General features: G+C 30.1%; 1 protein-coding gene across 1 annotated transcript in view; it reads left to right on the top strand.

Moving 5' to 3' along the window:
* LOC129316501 (ribonuclease MRP protein subunit POP4-like) overlaps positions 1-22,246 on the top strand; it is a 34,969-nt gene that overhangs the window by 6,719 nt on the left and 6,004 nt on the right. Inside the window, exons 4-8 of the mRNA XM_054960924.1 lie at positions 1,320-1,340; positions 19,637-19,875; positions 20,637-20,672; positions 21,050-21,126; positions 21,781-22,055. Of these exons, the coding sequence (XP_054816899.1) occupies positions 1,320-1,340; positions 19,637-19,875; positions 20,637-20,672; positions 21,050-21,126; positions 21,781-22,055 (648 nt within the window). The remainder of the gene's footprint in view (positions 1-1,319; positions 1,341-19,636; positions 19,876-20,636; positions 20,673-21,049; positions 21,127-21,780; positions 22,056-22,246) is intronic.

Genomic DNA, 22,246 nt, shown 5'->3' with positions numbered 1-22,246 from the left:
ATTAAGGCATTCACATAAAATAACTAGCTTAGCCAAAAGGCCAACCTTAATGATGATTGAATCCCTTGCTAGCCCTTTTGAGCCTACTAGTCTATATTTTTTCTTTCATCATACATGATACCCTTAATTTCTCTAAGAAGGCATGATGTCTCGTATTGTATTGCTTGGGATCCATTGGCATATCTAGGATTCAAGTTGTGAAATTCTTGTTATATGTTTATGGATGTGGTAAAGGTGCAAGTGTGAAGGCAAAGAGTTGTATGCAACAACAATGCAAAAGAAAACCAAAAGAGAAAAAAGAAAAAAAAACAACAAAGCAAAAGAAGTACAAAAGAAAAGAAAAGAAATCCAAATTGAGGGAAAGAAAAACAAGAAGGGAGAAAACATGCAATGTGAAAAAGAAAGAAAGAAAAAAAGGAAGAAAGAAAATTGAAGTCAATAAAAAATAGAATAAAAAAAAGTTGTTGCTTGAGTATTAAAATCACCTTGCTACCATGTGTTATTGTATTGTATGAGTTCACTCCTTGAGACTTGCTTATGCCTTTGGAATCCATTTGTCTTGATTGGTATAAATATATTTCCCATTCCTTTCTACATGCATTCTTACTCCCTCTTTCATACCTACATTACAACCTTGGAAAAGACCTTTTGATTCACATGTGCATTTGCTACTAGATAGTGGAGATTTAGAACATTGACAAGCCTATAGAGTGATTAGATAAGTGGACTTGAGTGAAATGATCCTATACACTTGTGAGATGAGTGTAAACACTATCCCTTGTGTGGCTATTTGGTTTGATTCATTCTTGCTAAAGGCTTGCATCATGGACTTAACCTCTTTGCTTCTTGGTAATCAAATGGATAGTTGATTGATGAAAGGTCCACGTCATTTGAGCTTGCAACTTCTACTACTTTGTTTTCTAATTGTCATTCTTTCCTTTGTCTTTTGATTCTATTTTTGAAATGATTTTGATCGAAGTGTAAAAGTAGAAGTGTGGGGGGAATTAATAAGAGTCATATTTTATCTCCAAAAGATTTTTCTTGGTGTGCAAATATATATATATATTCTGATGCAAATATTTTTCTTTGTATTAACTTTCATATTTAAATGAGTAGTTATTTTAATTCAATATTTTACTAATTTTATTTAATTAGAATTATTATCCAATTTTTGAATAAAATTATTATTGTTCAGCTTCAGGAATATTCCATTCTACCTATTTGATTGACTATCTGTTATTTTAACTCTTGTTTTTTTTTTCTTTTTGGGCTCATTCTCACTCATACTGATTTGTAAAAGCTTGAATTTGATAATGCAGATTGAAACACGAAACACCTCTGTAAGTTACTTGTGTAAGTTATGTAACATTCATTTACATATTATGCAATATGTTGTCATTTCATATGCCATTTCTTTTTATTTGTGTAATTATTGATTATTCACTAATTTCATGTAGCTTTCATATGCAATGTCTTGTCAGTAATTTGCATGTTAGTTATGTAAACAATTTCATTTTGAATGTTTAATTCAATTTTTATCTTCAATTCCTTAGTGGTAACACTATTTCTTCTATTTAAATCTTGATTTATTTTATAAAAGTTGATTGATTTAATTAACTTGTTTTAATTTTTTTGGCTGATTTTGAAATTTATTTTATTATTTTTCTCCTCCTCCTTTATTTTCATCTAATACTTTTGCCCTGTTTTATTTTGGTGCTTCTCCTTTGCCATTTACTAAATATATTTTTCTAAAAAATTAATTATTTTATTTTTTATTATCCTACCTTATTGATGAAAAAATTTGAATATTTTTTTTTGCCAACATCTTTTTATTTATGTAATTATTGATTATTGATCATCGAATCTCATTTATTTATTTTCATGTTAATTATTTAATAAATTTGCAATCATCCTGCAACTTATGCTTGTCATAGGAAGCGCGCTTTTTGGAGTGGGTTTTGGAAATATGACTCTGTTTACTTTCTTTTCTAACCGCTGTTGCAGGATGGCCAATGGTTAATTTTTCTGCGGCTTGTTTGTTATGTTTGCTGGTTTTTTTTTTTTTTTGTTTGGTATGTTTTCTGTTGTTTTGTTTCCCAGATATAGGCTGCTTTGTTTTCAGTTAATAGAACTATTTGTTTTCAACCAATAAAAAAAGTTAAGAAGGTGCTCATTTCGACCCTGAGTTAATTTTTAATAGTTGTTTTGGTTTTTAGCAGTTTGATGTGTCCAATTATGTTTTGTGACTGTTATGGAGATTTCTTAGCAAACTACGGGTGAAATTCTATGTTGGTTGGAGTCTCTTTTGCTATAGATAAGTCTTGATCATTTTGGCTGGCTTGGATTGAATTTTATTATTTTGGTCCTTTTATTTTGCTAGAAAGTGCGCCTTATTCTTGTTTATATCACCTTTGAGAGATCTTTACTTCTCCGATTGCGTTGCATGGCCTAAACAGATATTTGTAACAAATGAAGTGGTCTAATTCATGAAGGAAGAGACATATTGATGCAATACTTTTTTCATAATTGCTGTAGATAATCTTTCTGTGTTATTTGGGCATTGTTTGTTCTGGTTTGTGAAACAAGAAATTAAGATTAACCTTTTAAATTGGTATAAACTTGTGTTGTTCTATGTTAAAATCTCATTAATATATTTTCAAATATAAAAATCATGACGGTTGCTATTCTTCCATCAAAAAGAGGATTTGACAGTTGGAGGGTGGGGTATAGGAAATTCATTCCTGGGAACTATTTTGAATGCAGCCTTTTCAACTTTTTTTTTTTAGAATTTCAACTATGTGTTTCTTTTTAATATAAAAATAATTAAAGGGCCATTGAGATCCTTAGAGCATAATTAAATAATTTTTCATAATTAAATTTTATCATTTGAAATCCAAACACACTCATGAAGGAAAATATGGATATGTTTTGGAGAGCATGTGGTTTTTTCAAGTATGCTGCTATGTTTTTCTTGAAAATAAAACTATTAACAAAATTAAAAATTTATGTTGCAATTTAATGGATGCTTTGGTTTAGAAGGAGTTAATATAGATCAAGGTATTAACGTGATGTTTAAAAGTTGTTCTAGTTTTAGGCTATATGATGTTCAGTTATGTACTATGGTAGGAACTTTTAAGACTATTTGCTGTAGAAAACTTTTAACACTATATAGGTGCAGACATGATCATGCTGTTTGTCTTTCATTAGAAAGTATGTTATATTTTTGACATAAACTAAATTTTGATGCCCTGGCATTGTGAAATTGATTCTGCTAGAATTCAAATTGATCATTATTATGGAAGTACTTTGTGAAATGCGTGTACTTTTGTTTTTTAATATTTTGATGGCATTTAGGAGTAAATGGCCTCAAATTAGTAAAAAAAGAGCATGATATTCATTGAAAAATAGGATGTTGAAGATGATTTATAGCTCAAAGTGTATGTTGAAATGTTGTATTCATTCTTCCTATTTTGTTTTCATTAAACATGGTACTCAAGTAATGAGGAAGCTGGTGTCTTAATTGAGGCTGCATGTATGCTTGTGTCAAGTATAAAGATGATTTAGACATTCGATTTCATTTATGTTCTACTGAAGGCAATAATAGTGCTAGTAATTTATTTCTTTTAAAGTTTCTTTCAATTTTTCTTTTCTCCTTTCTTTTCTACTCCTAAGCCAGGCTTCCCTTTCCTTCCGTTTATTTTTTATTCAATTTTTTTTAATTATGTGAGTGACTAGTATACTTTATTGGCTACTCTTCACTTCATGATATTTATGTTGCATTTATAAAAGCCTACAAGTAATAGTGTTCCAATTGTCTCATGTTGCATTTTGTCATAAAAGTATAGATTATTGTGATGGGGATTATTTTGATTGCTCAGCATATATGTCTACTTTATAGTAATTTGCTTACTTGGTTGAATGTTTGTGGTTGTAGGGTGCAATTCTCCATTGTATGAAGGTGATATTGAGTCTTCTCTGTTCTCCTCTAAACTTGAGTAGGCTAGCTTGTGTTTTAAGCGCCTCTTTTATTTTTTCATCTTTTTGCTAACATTATTTTACTTATGATTTGATTGTCTTGTTTATTTATTTGCATGTTAATTATTTAATGGTATGTTTTTATTTTCCCTCCTCCTTTATCGTTTTAATAAATTTATTATTTACATAATTAATTATTATGGTTTTTATCGTTTCATCTTTATGCATTAAAGTTCGACTATATTTTGCTAACATCCTTTTATTTAAGTAATTATTTATTATTGACTGTCTTATTTATTTATTTTCATGTTGTATTAATTGTTTGATTCAATTTGTTATTTATTTTTCTTAGTGATAGATAACTATATTTTTTTTTATCTTTATATTATTTATTTATTTATTTTATAATAATTGGTTAATTAAATGTCTTATTTGTGACTCGATTTCTTCTTTTTTTTTCTTGGTTTGTTTATTTTATAATTCTTACTTGATTAAATTAATTGTAGTTTTTTCTTTCCTATCCAAATTTCTCTTGCGATTCTTGCTTCTCTTTCATGTTATTAAAATGATGTAAATGATTTTTAATATTTATTTAGAATTTTCTTCCTCCTTGGGTAAAAGCTTGGCTTTGATTTGCAACTGAGACAGATTGTTTTAATGGGAAAAATGACAGTTAAACTTAAAACAGTAAATTAATATTAGTGAAGTCCCGACAATTTTTGAAAATAAGTTGAAAATATTAATTTAAATAAATTATGAATCCAGGAATTTTAATTATAGATAAGTATTAATTTTCTTTTCCTCTCATCGAACAAATTCTCATGGTGATATTTTTATTTCCCGCTCCTCCTTTGCCATTTTATTATTTACATAATTAATTATTTTGTGTTTTTTTTGTTGTTTCTTTTGAATATTTATTTTGCTAACATCATTTTATTTATGTAGTTAATGATTATTGATTGTCTTGTTTATTTGCATGTTAATTATTTAAAAAAATTTTGGTATGTTTTCCCACTCCTCGTTATTATTTACATAATTAATTATGGTTTTTGTTGTTTCATCTGTATGCATTAATTGAATATTTATTTTGCGAACATGCTTTTATTTAAGTAATTATTTATTATTGAATGTCTTATTATATATTTTCCTGTTATAGTTATTTATTTTTCTTAATGCTAACTATATTTTTTCTATCTTTGTATTTATTTATTTAGGTTTCTATTATTTTTATCTTGGTTTGTTTATTTTATAATACTTAATTGATTAGTTTTTTGTGTAGTTGTTTTTTTCTATCCAAGTTTCTCTCATAAATTTACAATACTTAAATTTCAGTAAATCAAAAGGATAGTTGTAATTAGTTGTTTATTATTAATAAATCGCTAATGGAAGGGGATTTTCCTCTAGAAAATGAATGGTCTAGGAGATAATGTCCACTTACTAATACATGGTGCCTATACTCCTTTAAGGATAAAAATGCATTTTAACTCTAAAAAATAATTGGCATGTCCTCTTACATTAATTAACACATTAATTTTCATCTAACAAACCCTCTTGTTGATTGTTTTATTTCTTGCTCCTCCTTTTCCATTCTTTTTTCCTATTTTGTTGACTATCTATCATTTTTTGGGGTTTTCTTTGGATTACCGTGTAACTTCATCCAACACAATCAAAGAAACATATCCTCGGGATGATTTTTTTTTTTTCCCCACTCCTCCTTTTTCCATTTTGTGAAATTATTATTTACATAATTAATTATTATAGTTTTTGTTGTTCCATCTAAAAAAATTATTTCGCTAACATCCTTTTACTTATGTAATTATTAATTATCGAATGTCTTATTTATTTATTTGCATGTTTATTATTTCAAAATTTTAGAGCTGATTGTTTAATTCACCTTTATCCGGTTACTCTATTTTAATTTATCTTCATTTATGATAATTGAAATAATTGGTTTATTAAATTAAATTAATTTTATGATAATTGATCATAAAATTAGACCGGCGGGACCATATGTGTCTCATTTTTTCTTTGCTGATGATCTAATCCTATTTGGTGAAGCTTTAAATGACCAGATTGAGGAGATGCGACAAATTATACTACAATTTTGCAATTTCTCTAGTCACAAACAAAGAATATTCATTTTAACAGGGCAATGGAAATGAGTGTAAAATTGGGCATTGGAATTATCGCAAGTCTAGGAAAGTACTTGGATGTGCCACTCATCCACTCTAGTACTATCTTTCAACCTAATGGTTCAAAGAATCAAGAAGAGATTGTCATCCTGAAAGGGTAAATTCCTTAGTAAAGGAAGTAGAATGGTTCTCATTAAATCTGTGTTGTTTGCTCTACCAGCCTATCAAATGCAGTCAACTCTTCTTCCTAACTAGAGCAATAGTAGGCACTTCTTTTGGAGTCAGGATGAGTTTTAATAACATGCATTTCATAGCAATAAAAATAAAATGCTATTAACTAAATATATATTTTTCTAATAAATATGATAATCATTTTTTTAATTTATATTGTACACCACCTCTCTACATTTATATAGTAATATGTAAATATTATTTATATATTTAAATATAATTTTTACTAATATTTAGTATCTATTTTGTTATAATTATTTACTGATATAAGTAATTATTAGTAACAATACCTGTAATAATCAATATTTTTTATTACTTGAATTTTTAATTTTTAATAATTATTTTTTTAATTTTTATTCAGAAAGGTGGCGTACTCTCTACATCATTTATTAAAAAATAATATATTATATAGTAATATGTAAATATTATTTATATATTTAATTAATTTTTACTAATATTTAGTATATGTTTTGTTATAATTATTAAGTGATATAGGTAATTATTAGTAGCAATACCTGTAATAATATTTTATAAGACTTTTTAAATATTTTGAAATTTGTGGTGTCCCTAACTTTAACTTATACTGAATCAGCTTTATTCTCCATTTTTACATCGTGATCTTCAGCTTGTGTGGTCCCAACATTGTTTCCTTAACACTGACAGATTGATCTTCGTAGTTTCTTCAGCTCCCTGGTACGCTTTGCATTTTTGAAAAAAAAAATTGTTTTAGTTATATCATTAGATATGGATTAATTTAAGATAAATTTTAAAATATTATATTTGTTATCCTGAAATTTTCAGTTTTCTCCTAAATGATAAAGAAAAAAAATAATTTTTACAGTAAGCAAAAAAATATTTAATTTATATTTTAATTAGCTGTGAGTTAAAATTATATTTGCATTTATTGATTTATTTTTATTTGATTATTAATTTGGTTATTGGTTAGAATATGTTGAATTAATTATTTTAGATATTTGTAAGTGTTGAATAGAGGGTTTAATACCCAGAAAATTTTTAATTTTAAGCTGTTATATTGTTGAAATTTTTTAAATTATTGAATTAATATAAAATTTGTCAAACTTTTATTTTTAAATCGTTATGTTATTGATATAAACAATATATTAAAAAAGAAATTATTAGTAGAGTATGCATGTGTGACACAAATGCCACCAAGTCATACCTGACACTTTCCTATAATAGGTAGTGAGTATGGATCGAAAGTGGATATTTGCTAATCGATTGTCAAGAGAATATAGGGACGGTGTGAAAGAGTTTAAACAAAATTTTATGTCATTGCTTAGCTTGTTGCTATGGAAAGAGAATTACTCCAACTGAATTGTTAGATCATTTAATATATCATGGAATTGATCAAAGTTATACACGCTGGACAAGGCATGCGGAGAGGAATGATTTATTTAGTGAATAGGGTGATAACACTAGGTCTTTTGAGAGATAAGATGCGTGTCATGATGTTGGTAGCAATGCGTGTGAGACTGATTGTCTTAATGAAATGCTAAACGCAATAGAGGATGATTTTCGTGATTTTCCTAAAATGTTTGAAAAGTTAATTGGTGATTCAAATCCTGGTTGTACTAAATACACCAGATTATCAACAGTTCTAGTATTGTACAATTTGAAAGCTGCATGTGGATGGACTGATAAGATTTTCACTCTGCTGCTTGATGCTTTGAAAGATATGTTTCTCGCTGATAATGAACTTCCTACTAAGACATATGAGGCTAAACAAATGCTCTGTTCAATTGGTTTAGGCTATGAAAAAATACATGCATGTCCTAACAATTGCATCTTATTTCGCAATAAGTATGCCTCGTTAGAGAAGTGCCCTAAATGTGAAGAATCATGATATGAAAAGAAATCAAGTCCTACAAAGGTACTATGGTATTTTTCCCATTATACCAAGATTTAGGCGCATGTATGGAAATGCAAAATTTGCCAACATGTTAACGTGGCATAAGAATGAAAGGATTAAAGATGGCAAGCTCAGGCATCCTGCAGATTCCCCTTAATGGAAAAAAAAATTTGATTTTGAGTACCTTCGTTTTGGAGAGAAAGAAAGGAATCTTCATCTTGCACTGTCAATTAATGAAATCAATCCACATAGTGTTCAGAGTAGCACTCACAGCACATGGCCAGTGATATTAATAATTTATAACTTACCTCTATGGTTATGCATGAAACGTAAATTTATGTTATCATCTATGTTAATTTCTAGGCCTAAACAACCAAAAAATGATATAGATATATATTTGGCCCATTTAATAGAGGATTTGAAATTAATATGGGACACCGGCGTGGAGGTTTAAATCTATGTTATTTGGCACAATTAATGACTTCCCTGTTTATGGGAATTTGTCAGGATACAGTATCGAAGGGCATGGTGCGTGTCCTATATGTGAAGAAGACACTTATTCAATATGGTTGAATCACTGTAGAAAAATGTTTACATGGGACACTGTAGATTCTTGCCTTCGACACATCATTGGAGAAAGTGGAGAAAAGCTTTCAATGGTGAATTCAAAGAAGAGAAATTGCCTAGGCTAAAGACAGGCGTGAATGTGTTTGAAAAGGTGAAAAATCTTGACAATCATTTTGGTAAACCCTTTGCAATAAATGTTGCAACAAGTGGATAGAAGAAATAATCTTTTTTTATCTACCATATTTGAAGTCCTTACATATAAGACACTTTCTTGATGTGATGCATATTAAAAAAAAAGTGTATGATAGTGTGATTGGAACATTGCTCCAGTTGCCAAGAAAAAGCAAGGATAGTTTCAAATAAAGGTTGGATTTAGTTTATATGGGAATAAGGGAAGAGTTGGCTCCAGTGGAGAAAGGAAATTGCACATATCTACCACCAGCAGCTTACACCTTGTTAAACAAAGAGAAAAAATGTTTTCTTGAATTCCTTCATACTGTTAAAGTGTTAGAGGGATACTCTTCAAATGTAAATAATCTTGTGTCAATGAAAGACTTGAAGTTACAAGGGCTTAAATCTCATGATTCTCATGTACTCCTTTAAAATTTCTTACCAATTGGCATTAGATCTATTTTGCCAAAAAAAGTGCGACGCATCATCGCTAATTTATACTTATTTTTCAAGATGATTTGTAATAAAGTGGTTGACCCTGCAAATTTGCCAACCCTACAAAGGCAAATCGTTTTGACCTTATGTGAACTTGAAATGTATTTCCTGCCTTCATTCTTTAATATCATGGTTCATTTGACTATCCACTTAGTCAAAGAAGTTCAAATGTGCAGGCTAGCATATTTAAGATAGATGTACCTGATTGAGCGTTGCATGAAAATATTAAAAGGCTATGTAAAGAATAAATATCGACCCGAGGGGTGTATTGTTGAACGGTACATAGTTGAAGAAGTAGTTGAATTATGTATAAATTATCTATCCAACATTGATGTTATAGGGATTTCAAAGTCTCGTCATGATGGACAAAGATCAGGAAAAAGAATAATTGGAAATAGAGTTGTTAGCATCTCAGCAGTTGAATGTGAACAAGCTCATCTATATGTTCTGCACAACAATGAAGAAGTTAAGCCGTTTGTGGAAGAATACAAGGATATTCTTAGAGACATGTTTGGTTTTAAAAATGAGAATCTTACAACGAAAGAACACAATCGACGATTTATGAAGTGGTTTAGAAGTTGCATTCTTGAGGAGTTGGAGAGAGATCCTAATAATGTTTCTGAAAAATTGAGATGGCTGGCCAAAGGGCCGAGTTTACAAGTTTTATCTTACACTGGTTATGTAATCAATGTTATACTTTCTATACCAAAGAACAAGATGATCAAAGTATAATGTAGAATAGTGGAGTAATGCTTATTGCTAGTGGTCTACACGTATCCAATTCAAAAGATACCAACCTTGTCTATGTAGAAATGTCATACTTTGGTGTCATTGAACGTTTATAGGAGTTGGATTACTCTATGTTTAGGGTGCCAGTCTTTGGATGTAGGTGGGTTAACAATTATAGTGGATTCTGAATTGATGATTTTAGATTTATTCAAGTAGATCTCTCTAAGATTTTGTATAGAGATGACCCTTTTATTTTAGCTTTGCAAGCTCAACAAGTGTTTTTCGTTCCTAATCCTATAAAAAAGAATTGGTCTATTATACTTTTGTCAAACAAAAAACATGACGATGATGATGAAGCTCATGGTAATGAAGATATGAATATTGAAGATGATCCTTTCTATGGGACAATTCAATCTTTTGACAATGATTTAATTGAATATGAGTACTTGTACATGAGAAATGATCATAGAGATGGGATATGGGTTGACCTGTCAAGTCTAAATCAAATAAAGAAAAAATGAAAAAGTAATCTTATTTTTCATTTTTACTTCTTTCAAAATTAATTTACCTTGTTTGTTCTACTTATGCATATGTTAATGTATCGTTTTTAACTTGAAGGATAATGAGTTCTCATAACGATAACGAACCTCATACCAATTCAAATGATGAAGATCCTCAAGTAGCAAAGAAGAAAATGTTTCAAGATGTTCATCGTGGTATAACTATGATGGCCAAGTTGATCAGAAATAGAAGCATGGGAATAAAGCTATAAGTTGGTTGAAATATCAAGGGTCAACCAATAAAACAAATAAAGAAAAATTAGTCAGTTATATTGGAGCTGTAGCTCGAGACCATGTGCCTATTACATTTACTGATTGGAAAAAAGTTCTGAATAAGTACAAGAGATTCATATGGGAACAAGTTGAGGTAAAAAAAAGAAGTCATTTAAATTTTATCTTTTTTGATTATTTTTTCCTACACATTTAGTGATCTAAATTATTTTTAATCTTTCTTTCAGTCTTGTTTTGAGCTTGATAAGATTCATATAACATATGTCCTCAAAAAAGATGGGGTTCTTTTTAGGAAATTTCATGCAAATATTTGCAAGTGGTATTTAATAGATAATAATCAAAATATCATTGAACATCCAGTAAAATTTTATGATGGAATCATATCTCAAGAAGATTGGGATGAATTTGTTCTAATGCACACAATAGAAAAATTTAAGGTAATTAATGCTAGATTTGGCCAATTAAATATAGTTTTGTTTATATAAAATTAACATGAATTCAATTTTCATTTCAACAGTTGAAAAGAGAGCGATACCGTCAATTAGCAGAAAGCCAAAAATATCACTTTAGAAGGGGATGAAAAGGATACGCATTCATTGAACAAGATAAAGTATATATCTTATATTTAATACTTATTACATGCATCTATTTTATATGTTTGAGTTATTTATGAATTTAGTTAATTATTTTAATATGTAGATAAAAAAAGACAATTTAAATTGTGAACAACTTTCAAGACATGAAGTGTTGGTTGAAGGACAACTAAATTCAAAAGATGAAATTGAAGATGACAATGTGAGGCAAGTTTGGCAGACTTGTGTAAGTATTAATATTTAATTCTTGTTTAAATATAATATTTTATGTCGGAAACTAAATCTCATTTTTTATATAATAGCAAAATTTGTCACAAGAAAGGTCAGAAGAAGCACAATAATTTAGTCATGACGATACCCTTAGCAAGGCATTAAATGTTTCAGAAGTCTTGGGTCGTGTCAAAGGGGTTGGTTTTGGTGTTAATCAAACCACTTATTTTGGTGGCAGGAGATGCTCAAACAAGAGTGTAATTGCTGAGTTGAAAGAAAAAATGAATGCATTTTGACAACAAATGCTGGAACAAAATATGCGCGAGTAGCATTATGAAGAACATTCTTAATTTTATAATATAAATTATTAAAAAAGATTTGTTCCTAAAGGGAATCAAAATGAAAATTGTACCCAGAAATTCTCTTTAAAAATGCAGTTGCTGTGGGTACTATTTATAATTTTGCTGAAGACACTTTACATATAATACTATTATACCCTGGCACATTACGAGTTTCTATAGATATTTTCACTAATGATGATGCCAAGTTACCAATAACTCTTAATGAAGATATTGTATTGGTTAAAGATGCAGGGGGGATCGTTATTGTGTGGCCTCTATATCTCATTGAATCATTTGACAAGCTAATTATATAATTCAGACTTCTTTATAATTTGCTACATATACTTATAATTTGATGACTTAGTTTTTTTATATTATTTTTATAGACTCAATCAAAATTAAAGTAAGAAAATAATTGAATCGCATGGTAATATATCTAAGGAATCAAATACCATGCATAAGCAAAAAAGTGTATCTTATGGATCTTAAAAAATGAAAAGGGCTAATAATTGTCGTGAAGCTCTTCGGTCTCTTTTGTCAAAGCTTACTGCTAATGGCCACACAATTTAAATAAGATTTGAGGAAGAAATCTATTGTAAAGATAGTTGGGAATATCTTGATAGAAATACTATCATGGAAATACTTAATCGAGAATGGACGATTGCTTCTGCTATCAACTTGGATAAGGTACTTGTTTTTTAATATCCTTTGATATTGATGTTTTTATCATTTGTTATGATTGGTTTTAATACAAATTTTTGGTATTTATTAAGGTATTTGTACATTTCTTTTCTGAAAGACATGGAGAAAATGAATAGATTTGCATTTATTAGTCCTCATGATATTAGTCATGGGTCGACATTAGGTCCATTTAAGCAAGTAAATCTTGTAAAAGAAATGTTCACAGAGAAGGCAGAAGTTGAAAAACATATGTTATTTTTAATTCCTTACAATATAGGGTAAGTAATTTTTTGATTATCTTTTTCTTTTGTGTATGATACCTCAATTTTATTAAGACTAACAAAAGTTTAAAATTTTCAAGAAACATTGGATTTTAATTTTTATCAATCCTGTGGCTGTTTCTTTGCCTTTAATTTATTATTTGGATCCTCTATCTAAAGGTATGCCAATGGATCGGCCTCATATGTTGAGGTTATTCAATAAGTAAGTATTTATACTTATAAGAATTATTTTACACATTTTTATATATATTTGCATCAATTAGTATTGATTAATTTTTTTTATTTTGTTAGAGCATTGAACAGTTTTCGAGATCACAAAGAGCTCCCCTTTTCCAGAAATAAAGAATTCCCTAAAAGTTATCAATGGATAAAAATCATGGTATAGATTATACTTTAGAGAATTATTAAATTATTGACTATATTTATTTTGTTCATAAATTTACATTATATTTTGGTGAATTTTTTAGTGCCGTTTTCAACCAAATAACAATAATTGTGGTTATTATATTATGAAATTCATGAAAGATGTCATCACTCATGATTAAACTTCTATCCCATTTGAGGTATGAAATTTAACTCAATTTGAATTTTATCATTTTTAGTTGCTTATGAAATTATTTTTAATATATTTTGTAGTACTATGAGGATACAAGGTGCTTGGAATATAGTGATGGGCAAATTTATGATCAAATTGAAAAATGGTCATCTTTTGTTTTAACTTTAGGACGCCAGAACATAGGTAACTGTTAAATTGTTTATTAATGTAGAAACTTTTGGATATTTTCATTATATGTTTTCAACCTCTTAGAGAACTTAGTTATATTAATGTAGTTATAGACTTCTTGTTGGTATCAAAAAGCTGTTTCTTTTTATTGTAAAATTGAACTATTTGTAAATTGTTAGACTAGTTGATATATATTATTTAATTTTTTATATTGATTCAAAAGTTGAGTTAATTAATTTATGAAATTTTATTTTAAAAAAACAACATTAGGTGGTGTTTCTTCCATGAAGAAACGCCACCTAATGTAATTTAAAAAAAAAAACCAACGAGGTGGTGTTTCTTCCTTGAAGAAACCTCACCTTTGTAGTCAAATAGGTGACATTTCTACCCACTAGAAACGCCATCTATTTGACTTTAAATTTTTTTTAAATATCTAGAGTTATTAGCCATAAAAAAATTCACAATTGTGTTATGAAAAAAAAGTAATATAACAAATAGGTGGCATTTTTTTAAAGAAGAAATGCCACCTTTGTTAATTCGATGTATGAGAGAGGTGGCATTTGTTTTAGAAAGAAACGCCACCTCTGTTGAGCTGAGTTTAAGAAAGATAGCTTTTTTTCTCGAACAAACGTCACCTTTGTTAATTTGAGGTATGAGAGAGGTGGCATTTGTTCTAAGAAGAAATGCCACCTCTCTAATTTTAAAAAACAAATTTGATAGAGATGGCATTTGGAAAATTGAACATCCTCGCTCTCACGTCAGTCTTGTGGCGTTTTATTAATTAATGAAATGCCACAAAATACCTATTATAACTTTAAAATTTACAGCGTTTATTAAATACCACAAAATTAAAATTTGAAACATCACAAAAGCCTATTTTTGTAATAATGCTTGGATTATGGGTTTTAAGAAAAACTTGGGATGCCTAGGTTCTACTGTAGCTGAGCTTTTAGCTGTTAAAACTAGATTGGAATTAAGCAAAATGCTAGGACTATCCAAGATTCAACTCCACACATATTCACTCAATATGGTCAACCTCTTACTAAGGGATAGCTCTCCTGACCATCCATTTAGGGAAGAGGAGAGGTTCTTTATGACCAATGGGAAGCTAGGATTGTTTTTTCACCTAGAATAGCAATTCGGTGTGCTGATTATCTAGCTTGTGAAGTAGCTTACGCCATCAATTTTGATATGGAGTTGGTGAAGGTGGTATCACTGAGATGTGTTCATATTTTTTAAGAAAACAGGCAACACTTGCCACTTTTTTTTTTTAAAGTTCATTTGATTTAAGAGAAGAAAAAAGGAGGAGAGAGGAGGGGGAGGGTCCCTCCCCTTGTTTGGTTAGGTGGAGGGGGAGGAGAAATTTTAAAATTTTTCCTTCCCTTCCTTCCAACCCGACAATGCCTATAGTTTAAGAGTTGTACTAGTTTATATTTCAGTGTTATTTTTCTCAGGCTAATCTTGCCTTTTAATTGCAAAAAAAAAAAATGTAATTTTAATTTTTTAGATTTTTTTATTTTTTCCTTTCACTTCTTTTTCTTTATGAATATTATATTTTATCTGAACATTTTTAAATATAATAATAATAAATTTTATCAAAAAATAAAAGTTTAATAATATAAATAAAATGAAAAGATTAAAAAATTTTAAATAGAAATTGACTTTATTTTAACTTAAATAATCGGTCAGGATTTCTTTTAGTTGGTTGAAACCAAAAAATATAAAATATAACAAATGAAATATTAATGCCTTTTAAGAATTATATTTCGAAAGAATAAATAAATAACTATAAAAAAAATAAAAATTGAGTAATTTCCCAAACCTGAATACTGATGCTATCGCCTGATCCCCTCTCAGCCTCTCGCGCTCGCAGTCTCACTCTCTCTTGCTCTTGCCGTCTTGCGACTTCCGGCAGACGAGAACGGCAACGGCAGAACCCGAGCTCACTCATCTTCTTCGCGTTCCTCTCACCGTCTTCCTTAATCAGGCATTCATCTTGTCTCTCTGTCTCAGTCCTCCCCCCGACCTCTCCACTGCTTGTCTCGTCTTCATTAATCTCTTCGGCGGTTCGGCATCTTCGTGCTAGAGCTCGACCAGGGATTCCTCTGTTCCAGATTCCAGTTTGAGCTTGTTGATTTCTTCCAGTTCGACTGCTCGCGAGTTCGATTGTTGTCGTGCTATTCGAGTTTCTTGATTTCTTCCACTTCCAGCCTGTGCATCTCGTCTGCGATCTTCATTAACAGGTTAGAGCTCCTGCTCTTGATTTTGGGAAATTTAATTTAAAAGATCTGTATGGCAATTGAATGGTGTAGTTTTTCAGTTGAATCTGGACTATTGGATTGTATGAAAATGTTAGGCTGTGGTGTTGTGTTGTGCGTGGCCATGGATGATTTTGAAGTTTGAATGTGGATGTTTCCTATTTTCTCACTATCAATGTGTACTTGGATTTGTGTTGGTGAGATTATTACTTTATTAGTAATAAGATTTTTTTAGTTTATCACTTTTCCTATAATTTTTTATGTATAATATTTGAAATATATTAATTTAATTATAAATTGTTCCTGACATTTGAACCATGCACATCTTGACTGGTTCAATGTCTGGTCCAATTCTAATAGCATTAGTTAAAATATCTAGTAGGGGGGATTTAATATAGTGGCAAGATATATGTGATGATTATATTGTTAGTTAAACAACAACAACAAGCCTTATCCCACTAGATGGGGTCGGCTTCATAAATTATATAATGTCATTGTACTCTGTCATTTATGAAACTTTTAAAAATATTATTAATGTTAATTAAAAGATCTCGATCAACAACCTCCGAACATGTTCTCTTTAATCTTCGTCTGCCCTTTTTGACTAGATTTAAAGTCATGTGTTCCACTTTTCTCAAGGTGCCTCCCGTGGTTTTCTTCATACATGTTCAAATCACCTCAAATGATTTTATACTATTTTTTCTTCAATAGGTGCACTGCTTGCTTTTTCCCGTATTCGCTCATTTCAAATTTTGTCTTTATGTGTTTATCCGTATATCCATCTCAACATTCTCATTTCTAATACTCTAACTTTATACTCTTGCTGTCTCGAATTGTTGTTAGTTAAACATATATTAGAAAATAATCATATATTCTCTGAAGTTAAGATTAGAGTTAGATTTTTTTTCAAATGGTGTTTTGATTGGAAATTATATGTAACAATGGAATTATTTGGACACTAGGATTTACAGATCAATCACTGTTGCAAGAGGACAAGTTAGAAGTAAAATATTTATTGAATAGCGTCCCAATGACTCGTTGGCAAATTCATTTTGATAAAAATATTGGTTTGGCATATTCATGTGCTCTCTCTTTTATTTACATAACCATTTTTATTCCGCAAGAACAAATGATAGAGTACTTCAATTTATTAATTTATGTACTAATTAATTAATTTATTTTTATGGTTTATAATCTTAATTTTATTATCAATTGTCATATATGGAAATGTTTTCATTATACTATACTTTATTATGTTATATTTTATAGAAATAGTTGGATTTATCTTTTAATTAAATATCTGAAAGTATCTGCTGTATTGGAAATGTTGATTTTATGTTTAAGGAACGATTAACTATCATGATTCATGCACGAGATATACATACAGATGAATTCATTTATGCTAGGTATGATGAGAAATGTTGAAAAAAGATAATATATTGATTTTATCGACCCATGCATATTTGATTTAAAATGTGTGATTGAATTAGAACATTGGTTGCTTACGGCAATACCATTCGCTTTTGGCACACCTTGATACACCTAGTTAGCAAGGTGGCTTAGGAGGTGCTAGTCTTGTGCGACGACTAACGCACGTGGAACAGAGGGATGGTAATTCATAAGTATTGTACTCACGCTTATTTTGGTAGGCCTTATGATGCACTTGTTTTGTTGCTTCTAGCCATGCAAGATTATTTTGTAGTCTTTAAGTCACACTTAGTTACTTACCTTCGTGGATTGTATGTCCACGTTTGTTGGTTATTTACCCTTGTAGATTTTGTGTCCATACTTGTTAATTGTTTTGATAATGTCCCGCTGAAATGTGAATTTTTATAAACTTATTGTTTTTATTTTTTATTTAAATAAATTGTTATTTGATCATATATGATTTTATAAGGTGAAATTGTATAACTCAAGTGTACAATAAAGATTATAAGTTGAAAATTTCTTTATTACCTTTAATCAACTATGTATCTATTTGGTTTACATATTTATATAAGACTGTTTACATTGCGCAACGTGTTTTCATTACGATAATGGTTATTATTGTGGAATTCATAATTGTTTTATAAATATTTCCTCCCTTTACTTTACTGAAATTTAAATTGGGATGTTATTCACATTTTGCTCTCAGATTCATTCGCCAATGCTAAACCTCATGCTGACATTTGAGGGAAGTATCGCTGTGTTGAGAGGAAATTTGTTTGAAATTCTCTCCTTTTTGATGTAATAAAAACTTCTGAATTTTATCTTTGAAAAGTACGGTTACTTGCTCCACATATGCTATAGTTAGAGTCTTTAATTTTGTTATATACTCTGTCCGCTGGTTAGAAGGAGCTGAGCTCCTGATTGTTATCTTATTTTGTTTAAATATTGTGTTGTAGAATTTTTCGAAGGCTCTACTTATAGGGGAGATTTTGCCGAAATTTTTACAAATAGAGTGAAGCTTGTGTTAATATGAAAACTATTAAGGACATTATAATTTTAGTGTAAATATAACTGCGCTTTGAGAATAGAAATTTTTTTGATTTAAGACTTAAAGGATATGTGATATGGTTCATGCTTCATGCCAGTCACTCTTTTTTTTTTTCGGGGCATGACAATAAAAATGTTGGATTGTAGCCTTCTCTAGTATTTTGAAGAGTATACTACTGGTGTTTAGTACTTTTTGAATGTTTCATTCTTTAGAGGAAATTTTGAAGGAGAAGAAATTTTGTGCCCTTGTGGTGTATGTTGAAATGATTGTTAGGGAAGAAGTGTTGTTTAATCATTTGATTAGCTAGGGATTAGTAGAAGGCTACAAAGATTGGATTTACCACGGTAAAAGAGATAACTCATGTGGATTTTGATGTTGATATTCATGGTAATGTTTCATCTCATGAAATTGCGTTATTGTTTTGAGACATTTAAGGACATGTCTCAATCACTCACACAAATTTGTCTTATATGAAAGAGAATAATGACATATAGGTTCCTGGATAAAAGATAATGATAGATAGGTCCCTCAAATTTGCAAAATGACACACAAGTCTCAAGTTCTTTAATTGTAAAAAATGGAAAAAAAAAAAACTGATGGATGAAAATTCCTTTACTTGGTTAGTAACATAACACATTTATTAATCCTAGAAGATGAATTATAAATATTGAACAATTGATTTGTTAATTTTAGAAGATGAATATTATCACTTTGTCCCAACAACCTTGCCAATAAATCTTTGACTGTTGAAATTTCAGCCTGCTACATGACTCCACCCTCTTAACTCCTTGCTCTTTTGTTCATATCACTTTTCCTCTGTTTCTATTTACTTAATGGGATTTCATGGCCTCCTGCTTTGTGCTTTTCTCTATTGATGGGTAATTCTTTTATCATGTGTACAAAAATTGGAACGAGTTTATTGGGGATTTCTTCCTTTTGTGTTATAGTGTATGTCTAGATGACTTCGCATTCTCACTGTGTTTGGAGTTTGATAGTCCAATCCCACATTTTTCATGCTTGATGCATTTTTGTTTAATGACATGTTGCTCCTTGACTGCTTCAAGTGTATTTTGATTGCATATTAATGTTGGTCTTATTCTTATTCATATAGCAAGAAGGTGTCCATGGCTGCAGAGTCAGCCACTCAAGATTCAAGGAAACGGACATTGGAGGCATTGGAGAGAAGATTAGCTGTTGCCAAAGCTGAGCTTCTCACACAACAAAAGAGAGATAAAAAGAGTATAAAAGAATATGGGAAACAACATACTGCAAGTATTACCTCCACTGATTCCTCATCACTTTTATGTGGTCCACCAGGCACGCCGCCTTTGGTCACATCTTCTAAGAAAGGTAATTCAACTTTCAATTTTTATGTCCTTGTGTTTTCCTCCTTTTACATTGTTCCACTTTTAAAAAATAAAAATAAAAAAAGCATTATGAATATAATCTTGGTGCCCACTTTTTAATTTTTATATCAGCCTCACTTAATTAATTTTGAGTGAAAAATTTGACTTTTCCTCTTGAGTGTGTGCTGATTCCTTGCTTAAATGCAGAAGTTAATGTTCTTTGGTCATTTTTAGCTGTATGCCTAAAACAGAAGTTAAATGTTCTTTGCTTATAACAAAGCTATGTGCCTAGATCTATAATCAATTGCTTTTTTTTTTTTAAATTGGCCTATCCATTTATTTGTCATTTAAAAATTGAGGGTGATGTTGTTTTATATCCAAAGTCAAGAAAAGTCCATATACTGTTTAAGTATTTATAGGATTAGTTGAAGTATCCAAGAGATCTGTAATGTATGACTTGCCCTGTTGGACAAAAGATGCCATTATAGAATGTCAGATATTTATTCATTGGCTTTATGATGAATTTAACATTGTGATATTAAAATCCATTAATTTCATAGTACCCAATGGGTTTTCATTGCGTATAGTTTGAGTTTGTTGGGAAGAGTTTTATCCTCACTTTGTTTTTCATGTGATGCATGTGCATCTTGTTTGGTGGCAAAAGGTTTGGGATTTGTTGTTCATTTAATTATTTGCATAAGAGAAGTTTGGAAGCATCTTGACTGGTTTGGTTTTTGACTTATTCTCCTAATCTTGGTCTTTTAGGGAATTTCACTTTCTCTGGCCAGGCTACTTTGCAAGGTATTGGACAATCCATGCAATACTACCTTTACACACACACACGTGTTTATATATGCTATTATACATACATGCATGTGCATGCTTGTGTACATGTGTATGCATTTATGCATGTAAGTGTAAATGCGTACATTTGTACCTACTGATACATATACATATACATATATCTATCTATCTATCTATCTATCTATGTACATATATGCATATGAATGTATTTAAATATACATGCGTAATTACGTATGCCTGTGCACACATACATGCACATGCATTTATATATACATATACATATATACGCATACATGTCTATATACATTATCTATATATGTAATCTGAAATTTTTTGACTTGCATGGACAGCAAATAACTTGTGGTTTTCTGTAGACAGTGAAGAAGGTGGTACAACTTATGCGCAGCTCTCTCAGACTGTACATGAAAATCTGCTGGCTACTAATGAGGAGGTATTCCTTTTTCTTGGAACCCATGTGTCAAGGTTAAGAAAAGTGACTAAGACAATTCATAACAAAACTTTCATTCTGCCAAAAAAGGGGGAAATTCAAACCTCCTCTATGTAACATCATGAAGTTAACTTTCATCTTTTCTGTCATAAGTCCCTTTTGAAAACACTTTTAGTGTGAAATTCAAGGGCTCTGACTAAAGCAGGGATGTTGAAGTTTCTCTATGTTCTTTGGGAATTGGGAGTAATTAGGGAATTAGGATAAGGGCAGGTAGGGAATTGAGACAAAAGAGAAATTAGGGTATTTGACAAATATATGATACCATTTGATACATGGACATGGTAGAAGCCTCAAAACCTTAATGGCGAAATTCTTGATTCATTTTCCGCCAAGTCAATACACAGATTCCCTATTTTTAATGAAAATATTAGCCAAATACCCTAATGCCCCTTTCGGCAAATTCTCTAACTACCCTTATCTTGATTCCCACATGACACTATATCTTTATATTTCAAAGTTGATATATATTATCCCTACTCATGAAAAATGATCATATATTTTCCTACTACTAGTTATAAATTTCTAAATTTTCTTGCATTTGTATTTCAAAGATGAACCCAAAAAAAAAAAAAAATTCCCCCTCTCACTCTGACTTAGATCATGCAGTTTTCTGCTGGGAGAAAAAGTTCAATAAATAGTATATTACATGAGCTTCTTCAGAAGGGAGATTCGGCTCCAAAGTACCTGCAAGGCTCAAGAAGCATGAAAATTGATAACTGGATCCATCTTGATAATCTTGTACAAAGATGTGGAGCATCTAGTGGTTCTCACATCAGGGCTTTGCGAGTAAATTCAAAACGATCGAAGAAAAACATGTCTATGAAACAACATAAAAAGCATGGAACATTGGACCTTCCTCAAAAGTTCCACAAGTAAGTTTATGTGTTCTAAACTGCACATTTAGACAATTCTTTAGCCCATTTAGTTTTTAGTATTTCCTTAGAGCTGTAGTTGTGGAGTGGTACTGTCTCTATGGTGTTTCAAAGAGATTTTATTGGAAAAAACTTGTATACTCAGGTTTACAGCCTTAAAGTGCTAGTTTCCAATTAAATCAAAACATGTG

This window comes from Prosopis cineraria, unplaced genomic scaffold (assembly GCF_029017545.1).
Source record: "Prosopis cineraria cultivar Desert tree isolate PC_DT_omini unplaced genomic scaffold, ASM2901754v1 PC7, whole genome shotgun sequence".
Lineage (NCBI taxonomy): Eukaryota > Viridiplantae > Streptophyta > Magnoliopsida > Fabales > Fabaceae > Prosopis > Prosopis cineraria.
Note: the sequence above shows the minus strand (reverse complement) of the source record. Positions and strands in the feature narration are given on the sequence as shown.